The following is a 14915-nucleotide window of genomic DNA, read 5'->3' on the forward strand; positions in this document are numbered from 1 at the left end:
AAAGAAAAATTGAAATATAGCACTTACGATATTTGTGCTGCACAGTATGTTGGACTTGTGACCTTCAAATCGTCATTCTCTTTAAAACAGATATGAGGAATAGTTAGTATAGACAAAAAGAATATAAATGTATTGTAAAAAACCATTATTGAAAATTACATTTATAAATATGACAATATTGACAACTGTTTGTATTTAATTGATTAACAAAGCATTAGCCCCTTTCCATCACAGTGATTTACATTTTTTCACCTAAAAGTTTTCACTTTTCGACAGAAAAAGTTTCAACCTTACACTGTTTACCATGTAACTGATATGTAATCTTTTTTTCTATGTTTTAGTACAATTTAAGCAATTCACAATTCATATAGTTTTCTTATGTTTTAGTACATTTAAAAAATCTAAAACATGAAAAAAAAAAGTGATTCTACAGTCATGGCCGTAAATGTTGGCAACCCTGAAATTTTTCTAGAAAATTAAGTATTTTTCACAGAAAAGGATTGCAGTAACACATGTTTTGCTACACACATGTTTCTTCCCCTTGTGTGTATTGGAACTAAACCAAAAAAGGGAGGAAAAAAAGCAAATTGGACATAATGTCACACTAAACTCCAAAAATAGGCTGGACAAAATTATTGGCACCCTAAACTTAATATTTGGTTGCACACCCTGTGGAAAAAATAACTGAGATCAGTTGCTTCCTATAACCATCAATAAGCTTCTTACACCTCTCAGCCGGACTGTTGGACCACTCTTCCTTTGCAAACTACTCCAGGTCTCTCTTATTGGAAGGGCGCCTTTTCCCAACATCAATTTTAAGATCTCTGAACAGGTGTTCAATGGGATTTAGATCTGGACTTATTGCTGGCCACTTCAGAACTCTCCTGTGCTTTGTTGCCATCCATTTCTGGGTGCTTTTTCACAGATTTTTGGGGGTCATTGTTCTGCTGGAAGACCCAAGATGTCAGACTAAAACCCAGCTTTCTGACACTGGGCTGTACAGTGCGACCCAAAATCCGTTGTTAATCCTCAGATTTCATGATGTCTTGTACACATTCAAGGCACCCAGTGCCAGAGGCAGCAAAACAACCCCAAAACATCATTGAACCTCCACCATATTTCACTGTAGGTACTGTGTTCTTTTCTTTGTAGGCCTGATTTCATTTTGGGTAAACAGTAGAATGATGTGCTTTACCAAAAAGCTCTATCTTGGTCTCATCTGTTGTCAAGACGTTTTCCCAGAAGAATTTTTGGCTTACTCAAGTTCATTTTGGCAAAATGTAGTCTTGCTTTTTTATGTCTCGGTGTCAGCAGTGGGGTCCTCCTGGGTCTCCTGCCATAGCATTTCATTTAAATGTCGACAGATAGTTCGCGCTGACACTCATGCTCCTGTAATCTGCAGGACAGCTTGAATATCTTTGGAACTTGTTTGGGGCTGCTTATCCACCATCCGGACTATCCTGCGTTGACACCTTTCATCAATTTTTCTCTTCTATCCACGCCGAGGGAGATTAGCTACAGTGCCATGGGTTGCAAACTTCTAAATGATGTTGCGCACTGTAGACAAAGGCAAATCTAGATCTCTGGAGATGGACTTGTAACCTTGAGATTGTTGATATTTTTCCACAATTTTGGTCCTCAGACAGTTCTCTTCTCCTCTTTCTGTTGTCCATGCTTAGTGTGCCATGCAAAGACTAAGTGAACTTCTCTCCTTTTTGTCTGCTTTCAGGTGTGATTTTTTTATATTGCCCACACCTGTTACTTGCCCCAGGTGAGTTTAAAGGAGCATCACATGCTTGAAACAATCTTATTTATCCACAATTTTGAAAGGGTGCCAATAATTTTGTCCAGCCCATTTTTGGAGTTTGGTGTGACATTATGTCCAATTTGCTTTTTTTCCTCCCTTTTTTGGTTTAGTTCCAATACACACAAAGGGAATAAACATGTGTATAGCAAAACATGCGTTACTGCAATCCATTCCTGTGAGAAATACCTAATTTTCAGGGGTGCCAACATTTATTCTTGCAAAAAATGTAGAAAACTGCTGCGGTGGTGCTTCCAAGGAATTAACCCAAAGTCGTGGGTATAGGTATAAAGTAAATAATTTATTTTTACAGCATAAAGAAATCAAAGAAAATAAATGAATAAAGCAAGACGCGTTTCGGGAGTCACAGCTCCCTTTTTAAATGGCAGGTGGTTATTTTCTTTGATTTCTTTATGCTGTAAAAATAAATTATTTACTTTATACCTATACCCACGACTTTGGGTTAATTCCTTGGAAGTGCCACCGCAGCAGTTTTCTACATTTTCTGCATTCTACATACGGACCCACCTCTGGGCTCTGTCCTCACGCTGCAGGCCTACATACCAAGCTACCATCACCGGCAAGGGACACGCTACCCCCTACCCAGGTACCCACCTACACCGGCTAGAGACCTACACCGCACCCAGCGCTACTTCCGCTTTTTTCCCGCTATATACTGCTCAACATTTATTCTTGACAGTATATCTAAATTCTAATCCCTATAACTTTGTTTTTTAATTTTGCCATCTGCTGGTCTTTGTGGGGTTTTATTTTTTTACATTGGGATCTTTAGTTTTTATAAATGCCATTCTGGGGCTACATGTGACTTCTTGTTTTCATTTACCGTAACTACATTTTTTATGGGATGTGAGATGACAAAAAAAATCAGCAATTCAGGCATTATGTTTTTTTTAAGTTTATGCCATTGACCATGTAGGATCAATATTGTTATATTTTAATAGTTGGACACTTTGATATTTGGAGATTTAGGAGGAGATTCATCAAGACCTGTGATAAGGAAAAAATGACCAGTTACCCATATCAACCAATAAGATTGCTTCTTTTTATTTTTCTAAGGCCTTTTCAAAAATGAAAGAAGCAATCTGGTTACTATGGGAAACTGGCACACTTTTCCTCTGCACAAGTTTTGATATTCCCCCCCCTTAGACTTCATTTGACAAATCGGAACAGGTGGGGTAATTTCTGAAGGCACCTGGCTGTCATGGCAACTAATTAGCACCTGCATTAGCATTGTGGGGGTGCTGATTGACACCCTGACACATCAAGCACCTGTCAATTAACTAATTAAGTGCCGTGGTTGCTGTTACTTGTGACATCTAGCTGGTTAGTGACTGGTATTGGAATGAGCTCCAATGCCGGTCACTGATGATAAGTGTTGCCAGTTAAAGGGGTACTCCATTAAAGGGGTACTCCAGCCCTGAGACATCTTCTCCCCTATCCAAAGGATAGGAGATAAGATGTCTCACCACGGGGGTCCCGCCGCTGGGGACCCTAGCAATCTGGCGACCATGATGCCAGAGTATCATGATGTCATGACTCCGCCCCCCGTGTGACATCACCCCCGCTATGCAAGTCTATGGGAGGGGGCGTGACGCCCCCTCCCATAGACTTGCATAGCGGGGGCAGGGGGGGGGACGTCACACGGGGGCGGAGTAGTGACGTCACAATACTCCAGCCCAGTGGTCACCACCCGACTGTTTGTGAGCTGGCACCATGGCGTGCAGCTCAAACAGGTGGGTGGCGAATACAAGATTGCGGGGTCCCCAGCGGCGGGACCCCTGCGGTGAGACATCTTATCCCCTTGGATAGGGGATAAGATGTCTCAGGGCCTGAGTAGCCCTTAAAAGGGAAGCCATGACATTCATAATATCTGATCATGTGGGTTGATTGCTATGGGCAAATAATCACATTTCCTTTGCGCCAGTTTTGATACATACATAGTATGTTGAGGACTTCATATATCACATATTAACAATAAACATGAGCTGATGTAAATGCTGCATGTGTATCTGTGGGGTAGTTGTGTAAACCAAACTATGTCATGGCAGAACAAACAGATTATGGATGGTTTCTTTTATCAAGATTAAACTGTAACATATTGATTTACTAATATACTGTATAATACATAATGGCTCTTGCCTAACTTTCCTTTGCTTGTTTTCAAGAGGTAAAGAGACGGGAAGAATAATTTTGCTGTTATTTGATCCAACTTGATAAAGTTTATTTGGTTGTTTTATTCTGTTTTCAATCAAAATCTAAAATCTATGCCTTTTTATGAAACAAAATGAATCAGCACATAGTCCACATTACATTTTATTCATCAAATATATGAAATTACTGCCCCAGTTATAAATCCAGTTTTACAACAGACTGAATCCTAAATTAGTCATTATATCAACCCCGCATAAAAGGCCTTTATATTTACAGCTAAATTCCTGCTTTTACGTTACACATAAACAAACTTTAAATTGGCCTTAAAATGTGAATGTCTTATGGATGGAGCTCTTATATCTCTCTTCACTTTTTAATATCCATACAAAGTAAACTGTGACTTGAACCAACGGAATTATAGCTCATTCCACTCATTCTTTATTGCTGTTCACCAAAAGAAGTTTTTTACCTAAGTTAACTCAGGAACCTTTTTTATTTTATTTTTTTAAAGGGGTTATCCAGGAAAAAACTTTTTTTTATACATCAACTGGCTGCAGAAAGTTACAGATTTGTAAATTACTTCTTTAATTTTTTTTTAATCCTTTCAGTACTTATGAGCTTCTGAAGTTGAGTTGTTCTTTTCTGTCTAAGTGCTCTCTGATGACACGTGTCTCAGGAACTTCCCAGTTTAGAAGCAAATCCCCATAGTAAACCTCTTCTAAACTGGGCGTTGCAAGAGACAGGTGCCATCAGAGAACACTTAGATAGAAAAGAACAACTCAACTTCAGAAGCTCATAAGTACTGAAAGGATTAAGATTTTTTAATAGAAGTTATTTACAAATCTGTTTATCTTTCTGGAGCCAGTTGATACATATAGGGTACTACAGATATGTCAGAGGGAGCCAGTACTACCAAGACCTGCTCACAGTTTTACTCTTAATAGTCCTGGTTTTGCTCTATCTGTACATGTGAAGCACATGGATTGAACGACCTTCATCTTTACAGTCCACACAGCCAAACCTTCAAGAATTTGTAGTAAAACCACATGCAATTGTGATAGCTGCCTGATACAAGCACAGATCGACTATGTACAAGTAAATTGGTGCTCTGTAAAGGATCCTTTATCCAGACTTATAATTGGCAGTGAAATGCTGCGTGAATCGCTGGATCGGTCACTTGTATCATTATTTACACAGGAAAATGTGCTGCCAAAAAGCTATGCACAAATTACGTGATCAGCAAATGCTTGTTTGTCAATTGATCACTATGCATTTTACCCAAGGCAATAAATGGCCCTTTTTGACTGACTATTCCCCTGTGTGAAAGGTCCTTTAGTTGCCATGTACTTTTCAATGCACCTCCTTGATTCTTCATTGGACAAACTTTTGTTGTAAATGGCACTGTACTGCACATTCAGCGACTTTGCATTTTTCACCAACAATATCATGCAAAGTTTGTGAGACTGTATTGTTCACCCATTATGTCTTCTATTGAACATGAACACAGAACAGAACATTTTAGATTTTTTTTCTTCAAATTTATTAAAAAGTAAAAATGAAAACTTTGCATGGACATAAGTGTTTAGACCCTTTTCTATAAGATTGAAATTTTGTACTGGTGGCCTCCTCTTTCTCGTGATCATCTTTGAGATGTTTCCACACCTTGACTGGAGTCACCTGTGGTAAATTTAGTTTATTGGGCATCATATAGAAAGACTCAGCCCAATCTATATAAGGTATTAAAGGGGTACTCCACCCTTAGACATCTTGTCACGCCCCCTCCCATAGACTTGCATTGAGGGGGCGAGGCGTGACATCACACAGGGGTGGAGTCGTGACATCACGATCTTCCATTCCCGTGGTCGGGAGCCAGAACCTACAGCATTGCCGGAAGCAGATACAGGTGGGTGCTGCATGCTATATTGCGGGGGTCCCCAGCGGCAGGACCCCCGCGATCAGACATCTTATCCCCTATCCTTTGGATAGGGGATAAGATGTCTAGGGGTGGAGTACCCCTTTAAAGATGACAAAGCATATCACAGCAAAAACCAAGCCATGAGGTGGAAAGAACTGCCTCTAAAGCTCAGAGTGAAGATTGTGTAGAGGTACAGACCTGGAGAAGGGTACAGACAAAGTTTTGCTGCACTGGAAGTTTCTAAGAGCGCACATGCCTCTATTTTTCTTACATTCCTGTCTTGTTTTGCAGAGTTTGTATCTTAGCCTTGTTGAAAGGTCCTGCATAGAGAACCACCAGATATGGCTCACATTTTAACCATGTGACAGGCCAGATTTCACATAATTTCACTTTCAGATGTCATCGTTTGCTACAAATGTGCCAGTATTTGCAGTCACTGCTTCTTTATAGTAAGATGTATTATTAAATACAACAAATAAATTCATATCAAGCTCAGAACATCTGCTGCCTACGTGATCACAACATATGCTATGAAATATAAATAAGGAAATGTTTCTTACTTTGACTGCACAATCCCATGCTGCTATGTAGATAATCCTGCAAAAGAAAATAAACACATTGCTTATATGAATCTACTTTTATATTTGTTTCGTCTCAAAGGTACAGTCTGTCTGTCTATTTATCTATGCAAAGAAATCAGATTCCTTTATTTACTTCACAAAGTTAACTTCTTGACATAACTACTCCAATATTATCCTTATTGAGAGAGAACTGACGAATAGTCAAATCATCTCCTTTTGCCATCTAGGTCATATTAGTATACTTTCATATTAATATTGGAATTCGATGGTGATAAATTATGTTTAATACTGCCGACGCTTGGTTGTTAAAGCAGATGCTAAAATGTGATATTCTTTACTCAATTCGGAAGACTAAGGGACTATTCACACGCCTCAAATTAAAGCCCATAGACTTCTATGGGATTCCGCACTCCCATTCATACTTCTGAAATGTGAATGGGAGTGCGGAATCCCGTAAAAATCTCTGGGCTTTAATTTGAGGCGCAATTCCGTTGTGTGAATAGACCCATGCTGTTCTCAATACCTTGATCGCTAAATTGATGAGATTCTAGTCTACTGCTTTTCTACATTGAAAATATGGGCCATCCCAAAAGTGTGTTGATGGCACAGCAGAGTGTGGTCAATGGAGGGGATGGGCAAAGTTAGTGTCTTCCCGCTAATTCCTATTCTGATGTAAGACAAAATAGAAGAGACATATGTTGTTGTTTTTTCCCAGAACATCTGGAATTGGACTGGATATTTGGTTTAATTGCTTAGAACTCCTTTCAAACAGTCATATGGTTTCACAGCGTATCAGATGTAGAAGGGATTTTGCTATTCTGTGCAGCCAGAACATTGTGACATATTTATAAACAGTAATTAATCATCAGATTATATCACATTAAGGCTTATTTCACACGGTGGATATCCTGCATCTATTTCTTAGCCACAACCAGAAGTGGATCTTACACTGAGAAAGAACATAATGGAAACATGTCTATTTTTTTCATGCATTACTGATTTTGACATAAACGGGTATTCCCATCTTGGTGTAAGGCCCTTACTGTCTCCCTCCATCCTGCTTACAGCTGCTGGACGTGGTTGGGAAATTGAAAACAGCCAGGCATAACTTTCACTGATGTTAAAGGGGCACTCCGACGCTTAGACATCTTATCCCCTATCCAAAGGATAGGGGATAAGATGCCTGATCGCGGGGGTCCCGCCACTGGGGACCCCCGTGATCTTGCACGCCGCAACCCATTAAAATCAGTCCCCAGAGCGTGTTTGCTCGGGGTCTGATTACTGTCGATCACGGGGCCGGAGCATTGTGATGTCACGGCTCCGCCCTGTGTGACGTCACGCTCCGCCCCCTCAATGCAAGCCTATGGGAGGGGGCGTGACAGCTGCGGCGTGCAAGATCACGGGAGTCCCCAGCGGCGGGACCCCCGCGATCAGGCATCTTATCCCCTATCCTTTGGATAGGGGATAAGATGTCTAAGCGCCGGAGTACCCCTTTAACAACATAGCATCATGAACTACACTGTTTCCATTACTCCTGGAGTTACATAAACATAACAGTTTATGGTGTTATGCTATTTATGTAACTCACATTAAAGTCAGAAGGGATTAGGCAAATTGTGTAAAACAGCCAGCTCACCTGTTTTTGATTTTCCAACCATCCAAAAAGGCTGGAAAGGGCAAAATAATAATTGTTCTGGAATTAGGTGGAGCTCCCAGAGGTGGGACCTTCATCTAGGGAACATCTATGGCATATTCAGATGGGAATACCTATTTAAAAATTATGCAAAATACAGACTAGATCTGCTCCTATTGGTCTGGTTCTAGATGATCTAAGTTCAGTGCAGAAGCAACACAGTAAGTTCTATTATTCTAGCTGTAGTATGTTTGGTAAATGCAGCAACAAATTAATGAGAACGCGACCTTTGTTGGATTCAGCGGGGGGGGGGGGGGGGGGCACAAGTTCTGGAATAAATGTATACGTTAAATAACCCATTTTAGCAGTTTGGGCACATAGTAAATTAATGTAATGAAAATCATTATTTTACTAAATACAGGATAGACTGTGAATTTCTTGTTCTCGACTTGAGCAAATGCTTTATTGGAAACAGAAATTGCTGATTCTTGCCCTAATTAAAGATTCTATTTATATTGACATAGTAATCAATTCATAGTAGCTTACCTAAACACAATTTACAGCTAGTACATATATATAGCAAAATTAACACAGTCAAGTACCTGTGTCAATGCTGGAGGGTGTCATTAAATTCAGCTGCTGTTCTCTGGAAGACTTAATGATGGATTTAATGGTGTTAAATAGGAAAAAAGCCTTTGGCATTTACAGTCTCATTTACAAAATATATAAATGCGCTGTAATTCCATCAGTCAGCTTTACTCAAAGATCAGATCTTAAGTCATGTAGAGAGTAGTCAAGTGGAAGCTTCAAGACTGCACAGAAAGAATTGTTTAAGAACTGTAGCAGTATAATTATGAGTTTAACAAATTAAAGGAGTACTGCAGGATCTGAAAACTTATCCCCTATCCTAAGGATACAGCTGAGACCCCCAAGATCTCCCATACAGGGCCTTGGAAGTCTGCAGAAAGGCGGTACGTCGACTACCGCACAAAGAGGCAGCCGACACACCCCCTCAATACAACGTTATGGGAGAGCCGGATGGCTGCATTCAGAAATCTCCGGCTCAGCCAAAGCGCTTCATTAAGGGGGCATGTCGGCTGCCTCTTCATGCGGTGGTTGACACACGGCTTTTGTGCGGACTGCCGGGGCCATGTACAGGAGATTGTGGGGAGTCCCAGTGGTCAGACGCCCCGCAATCTAACACTTATCCCCTATCCTTAGGATAGGAGATACGTTTTAAGATCCTGGAGTACTCCTTTAACCGCTTAACGACGCTGGGCGTAAATGTACGTCCTGGTGAGCTGGTACTTAACGCACCAGGATGTAAATTTTTGTCCTATACATAACCGCGAGCATCGGAGCAATGCTCGGGTCATGCGCGACTGGTCCCGGCTGCTGATAGCAGCCAGGGACCCGCCGGTAATGGTGGACATCCGCGATCGTGCGGATGTCCGCCATTAACCCCTCAGATGCGGTAATCAATACAGATCACGGTGCTGCCGCAGCGATCCGGTCATCCAGAACAGCAGATGGAGGTCCCCTCACCTGCCTCCGCTGCCTTCCATGGGTCTTCTCCTCTGGTCTGCGATCGAGCAGACCAGAGCAGAAGATGACCGATAATACTGATCAGCACTATGTCCTATGCATAGCATTGAACAGTATTAGCAATCAAATGATTGCGATAAATAGTCCCCTATGGGGACTATTAAAGTGTAAACAAAAAAAGTAAAAATAGTTAAAAAAAAATAAAGAAAAAAAATTTGAAAACCCCCCTCCCCCAATAAAAACTTAAATTGTCCCAACTATGTGCGTAAATATCCAAACTATTAAAATAAAATGTTAATGATACCGTACGGTGAACGGCGTGAATGTAAAAAAAAAAGTCCAAAATAGTTGCTTTTTTATAACATTTGATTCCAAATTTTTTTAATAAAAAATGTATTAACAGTTTTATAAGCAAATATGGTATCAATAAAAAGTAAAGATCACAATGAAAAAAATTAGCCCTCATACCGCGGATTATACGGAAAAAGTTATAGGTCTAGGGAAGTTATAGGGGATTTTAAACGTACTAATTTGGTTAAACAATTTGCGATTTTTTTTAAGCGCAACAGTAATAGAAAAGTTTGTTATCATGGGTATCATATTGACCCAAAGAATAAATAACACATGTAATTTTTACCGTAAATTGTACGGCGTGAAAATGAAACCTTCCAAAATTTGAAAAATTGCGGTTTTCTTTTTAATTTCCCCACAAAAATAGTCTTTTTTTTGGTTGAGCCATACATTTTATGGTAAAGTGAGTGATGGCATTACAACGGACAACTGGTCATGCAAAAAACAAGCCCTCATACTAGTCTGTGGATGAAAATATAAAAGAGTTATGATTTTTTGAAGGCAAGGAGGAAAAAACGAAAACGTAAAAATTTAATTGTCTGAGTCCTTAAAGGGGTACTCCCGTGGAAAACTTTTTTTTTTTAAATCAACTGGTGCCAGAAAGCTAAACAGATTTGTAAATCACTTCTATTAAAAACATCTTAATCCTTCCAGTACTTTTTAGAAGCTGTATACTAAAGAGAAATCCAAAAAAGAAATGCATTTCCTCTGATATCATGACCACAGTGCTCTCTGCTGACCTCTGCTGTCCATTTTAGGAACTGTCCAGAGCAGAGGAAAATCCCCATAGCAAATATATGCTGCTCTGGACAGTTCCTAAAATGGACAGCAGAGGTCAGCAGAGAGCACTGTGGTCATGACATCAGAGGAAATACAAAGAGGTTTGTGCCACGGTTTACACTGTTCACGTCAGTTGTGTAAAAGTGGGCGTGTCCACGTATATTTTCTGCTTTACATAATATTTTCAAAGGGGTGAGAGTCCAGTTTACATCAAAAATTTCACACCAGCTTTTTGATAGTGTAGAAAACATAGAAATGGTTGTGGTTTGATTGTTTTTGTTTAGTTTTTTCTTAGTTTTTTTTTGGAAAAAGGTGTTATTTAAGTAATTATAATATATATATATATATATATATATATATATATATATTATTGAAAAATGTTATTTAAAAAAAATTATATATTTTTATTTTATTTTATTTTTGTCTTGGTCACTGCACCTGAACTCACATTTAAGCTCAGAAATGCTTTATTTATACAGTTTTTGCTTGTCTGGGCTCTAGTAACCATGGAATATTTTGTGAGATGTTTCCGCCAGAATTTTTGGGGATGTTAAATTTTGGCGCAAACAAATTCCAATATGGCTGCAACAAAACAAAAATTGGCGCAAAAAACAAAAGTGGCACCAAAATGAATTTTCACATATTTTCAAAGCAGCATAAGAGACCTTTGAAAATGTGAGGAGAAATAAAAAGGTGTGACTAATATCGCTGGAACAGAAATTTCAGCAGTTTTTAAGAATCTCCCCCAGTATGTTTAGTCTCAGAAAAATATGGTTAAATATTTATCAATGAACATAATTCCTCTTGATTGATATGACTTTAGTACAAACTCTTAAAAAAAATACAAACGATCAATCAACGTAATTTCTCTATTGATTAAAAAAACCACAAAAAAAAACAGTGTTGTCAAATCCGAGCTACCTGAATATATGTATTATTCCAGTAGATACAATTGCTCATTGCTCATTTTCAAATAATGCACTTTATATATTTTCCCTCATTTTATATAAAAAAAAAAACAGTTGGCCAATGGGCAGAGTTTGACTTTTTCATCTTTTTAGCTCTTTAGACTATAGCAGCTTAGCTAGATTTAAAGAGGGGTACTCGGCCCCCAGACATCTTATCCCCTATCCAAAGGAATCTCTCCGCAATCTCTCCTGCAGCCCTCCCCCCCCCCAGTCATCTGCTGCACAGAGATCAAAGTTTACTCTGTGGCTGATGACTCACGATACAGGAGCTGGAGGATCATGATGTCACGCCCCCCCCCCATGATGTCACGCCCCCCCCCCATGATGTCATACTCCCGCGATCAGACATCTTATCCCATAAAATATTTAGGGCGGATTACTCCTTTAAGGAAAATTCCATTGCCTGGTCCTCTTTCCAGTCTGTTAAATATAGAAGCTGGCATGCTAGAAAGTGGAGTCAAAATTTTTAAGACTTTCAATACTATATCAGGCTGAAGATAAATAAAGTACTTCTTAATCCTGGGACATTTTCCTTTCCAGATTAGTTCTCTTATAATGACATCAACTTTTTGATTAATCCATATAAATTGGACCCAACTAATCTCAGGCTTGTAGTAGTTCACTGGGTCGCGGGAATGTACTATTACAGTGCTACACTGGAAAGATTTTTTTAAAAGTTTACTGGGCAGGAAGAGTTTTTTGATAAGTGGCTCATGCTGGAGGGGTGAGACATCGAACCAGGTAAGTATATTTCTTTATTACTTTCACTGCAACCCAAGCCACTTCTAAAAATACCCTGGAAAACCTGTTTAGGGTCTATTTACATGTACAGTATCCTGTGCATATTTGATGCACATGATTTGAGGCTGCAGGTTATATGCTGCAGTGTTCAATGTGAACTAGATGGCTGAACACAGCTTTAACCCCTTAAGGACGCAGCCCATTTGGGCCTTAAGGACGCAGACTCTTTTATATTTTCATCCACAGACTAGTATGATGGCTTGTTTTTTGCGCGACCAGTTGTCCGTTGTATTGTCATCACTCACTTTACCATAAAATGTATGGCGCAACAAAAAAATTACTATTTGTGTGGTGAAATAAAAAAAAATACGCAATTTTGCTAATTTTGGAAGGTTTTGTTTTCACGCCGTAAAATTTATGGTAAAAATGACATGTGTTCTTTCTTCTTTGGGTCAATATGATTAAAATGATACTCATAATAACATACTTTTCTATTGCTGTTGCGCTTTTAAAAAAAATCGCTAACTTTTTAACCAAATTAGTACCTCTAAAATCCCCCTAATTTGAAGTTCTATAACTTTTTCATTTTTCAACATAAGCGGCGGTATGAGGGCTCCTTTTTTGCGCCGTGATCTGTACTTTTTATTGATACCATATTTGCATATATAGAACTTTTAATCCATTTTTTATTAATTTTTTGGGGAATAAAATGTTATAAAAAAGCATCTATTTTGGACTTTTTTAAAAAATTTTCCGTTCACGCCGTTCACCGTATGGTATCATTAACATTTTATTTTAATAGTTCAGATATTTACGCACAAGGCGATTCCAAATATGTTTATAAAATATTTTTTAACACTTTTTGGGGGTGAAATAGAGAAAATGGGACAATTTATGTTTTTATTGGGGGAGGGGGTTTTTCTCATTTTTTTTACTTTATTTTTTTACTTTTATTTTTACACTTTAATAGTGCCCATAGGGGACTATTTATAGCAATCATTTGATTGCTAGTACTGTTCAGTGCTATGCATAGGACATAGCACTGATCAGGGTTATCGGTCATCTTCTGCTCTGGTCTGCGGGAAGGCAGATCAGAGCAGAAGACGCCGGGAAGGCAGCGGAGGCAGGTGAGGGGACCTCCGTCTGCCATGCTGGATGATCAGATCGCTGCGGCAGCGCTGCAGGCGATCCAATCATCCATTTTAGTGACCACGATGCTGCAGATGCTGTGATCTGTATTGTTCACGGCATCTGAGGGGTTAATGGTGGACATCCGCGGGATTGCGGGTGTCCGCAATTACGGGCGGGTCCCTGGCTGCGATCAGCAGCCGGGACCAGCCACGCATGATTCGGGCATCACTCCAATGCTCGCGGTTGTGCTTAGGACGCAAATGTATGTCCTGGTGCGTTAAGTTCCACCTCACCAGGACGTACATTTACGTTCTCCGTTGTTAAGGGGTTAAAGGGGTATTCCAGGAAAAAACTTTTTTTCTTATATCAACTGGCTCCAGAAAGTTAAACAGATTTGTAAATTTGTAAATTAATCCTTCCAATAATTATCAACTTCTTAAGTTGAGTTGTTCTTTGCTGTCTGGCAACAGTGCTCTCTGCTGACATCTCTGTTTGTCTCGGGAACTGCACAGAGTAGAAAAGGTTTGCTATGGGGATTGGCTTCTACTCTGGACAGTTCCTGAGACAGGTGTCATCAGAGAGCACTTAGACAGAAAAGAGCAACTCAACTTCAGCAGCTCATAATTACTGAAATGATTAAGATTTTTTTAATAGAAGTAATTTACAAATCTGTTTAACTTTCTGGAGCCAGTTCCTGCATCACCAAATCCTGCACATCAAATATGCACAGGATACTGTATGTGTGAAACAGGGGTACTCCACTGGAAAACATTTTTTTTAAATCAACTGGTGACAGAAATTTAAACAGATTTGTAAATGACTTCTATTTAAAAATCTCAATCCTTCCAGTACTTATCAGCTGATGTATTCTCCACAGGAAGCTCTTTTCTTTTTGCATTTTCTTTCTGTCTGACCACAGTGCTCTCTGCTGACACCTCTGGCCATTTTAGGAACTGTCCAGAGAAGGAGCAAATCCCCGTAGCAAACCTCTCCTGCTCTGGACAGTTCCTGACCAGGACAAAGGTGTCAGCAGAGAGCACGGTGGTCAGACAGAAAAGAACAACTCAACTTCCTCTGTAGTACACAGCAGCTGATAAGTACTGGAAGGCTTAGGATTTTTAAATAGAAATAATTTACAAATCTGTTTAACTTTCTGACACAAGTTGATTAAAAATAAAATTATAATAATATTTTCCAGTTGAGTACCCCTTTAAGAAGTTTGAATTTATGTAGATTTTGTCATGCAATAACACAGGCTTCACTGCTACTCTGTGTTACAGTAAATCTATTATTC

At 39.3% G+C, this 14915-nt stretch overlaps 1 protein-coding gene across 5 annotated transcripts in view; it reads right to left on the minus strand.

Moving 5' to 3' along the window:
* Window positions 1–14915, minus strand: part of AFF3 (ALF transcription elongation factor 3) — a 411319-nt gene that overhangs the window by 160890 nt on the left and 235514 nt on the right. For all 5 annotated transcript variants that reach the window (XM_056555972.1, XM_056555969.1, XM_056555971.1 and 2 more), the window contains 2 exons: window positions 6452–6488; window positions 28–79 (listed from right to left, as the gene is read on the minus strand). In XM_056555972.1, the coding sequence (XP_056411947.1) occupies window positions 28–79; window positions 6452–6488 (89 nt within the window). The remainder of the gene's footprint in view (window positions 1–27; window positions 80–6451; window positions 6489–14915) is intronic.

Source organism: Hyla sarda, chromosome 2 (genome assembly GCF_029499605.1).
Source record: "Hyla sarda isolate aHylSar1 chromosome 2, aHylSar1.hap1, whole genome shotgun sequence".
NCBI lineage: Eukaryota > Metazoa > Chordata > Amphibia > Anura > Hylidae > Hyla > Hyla sarda.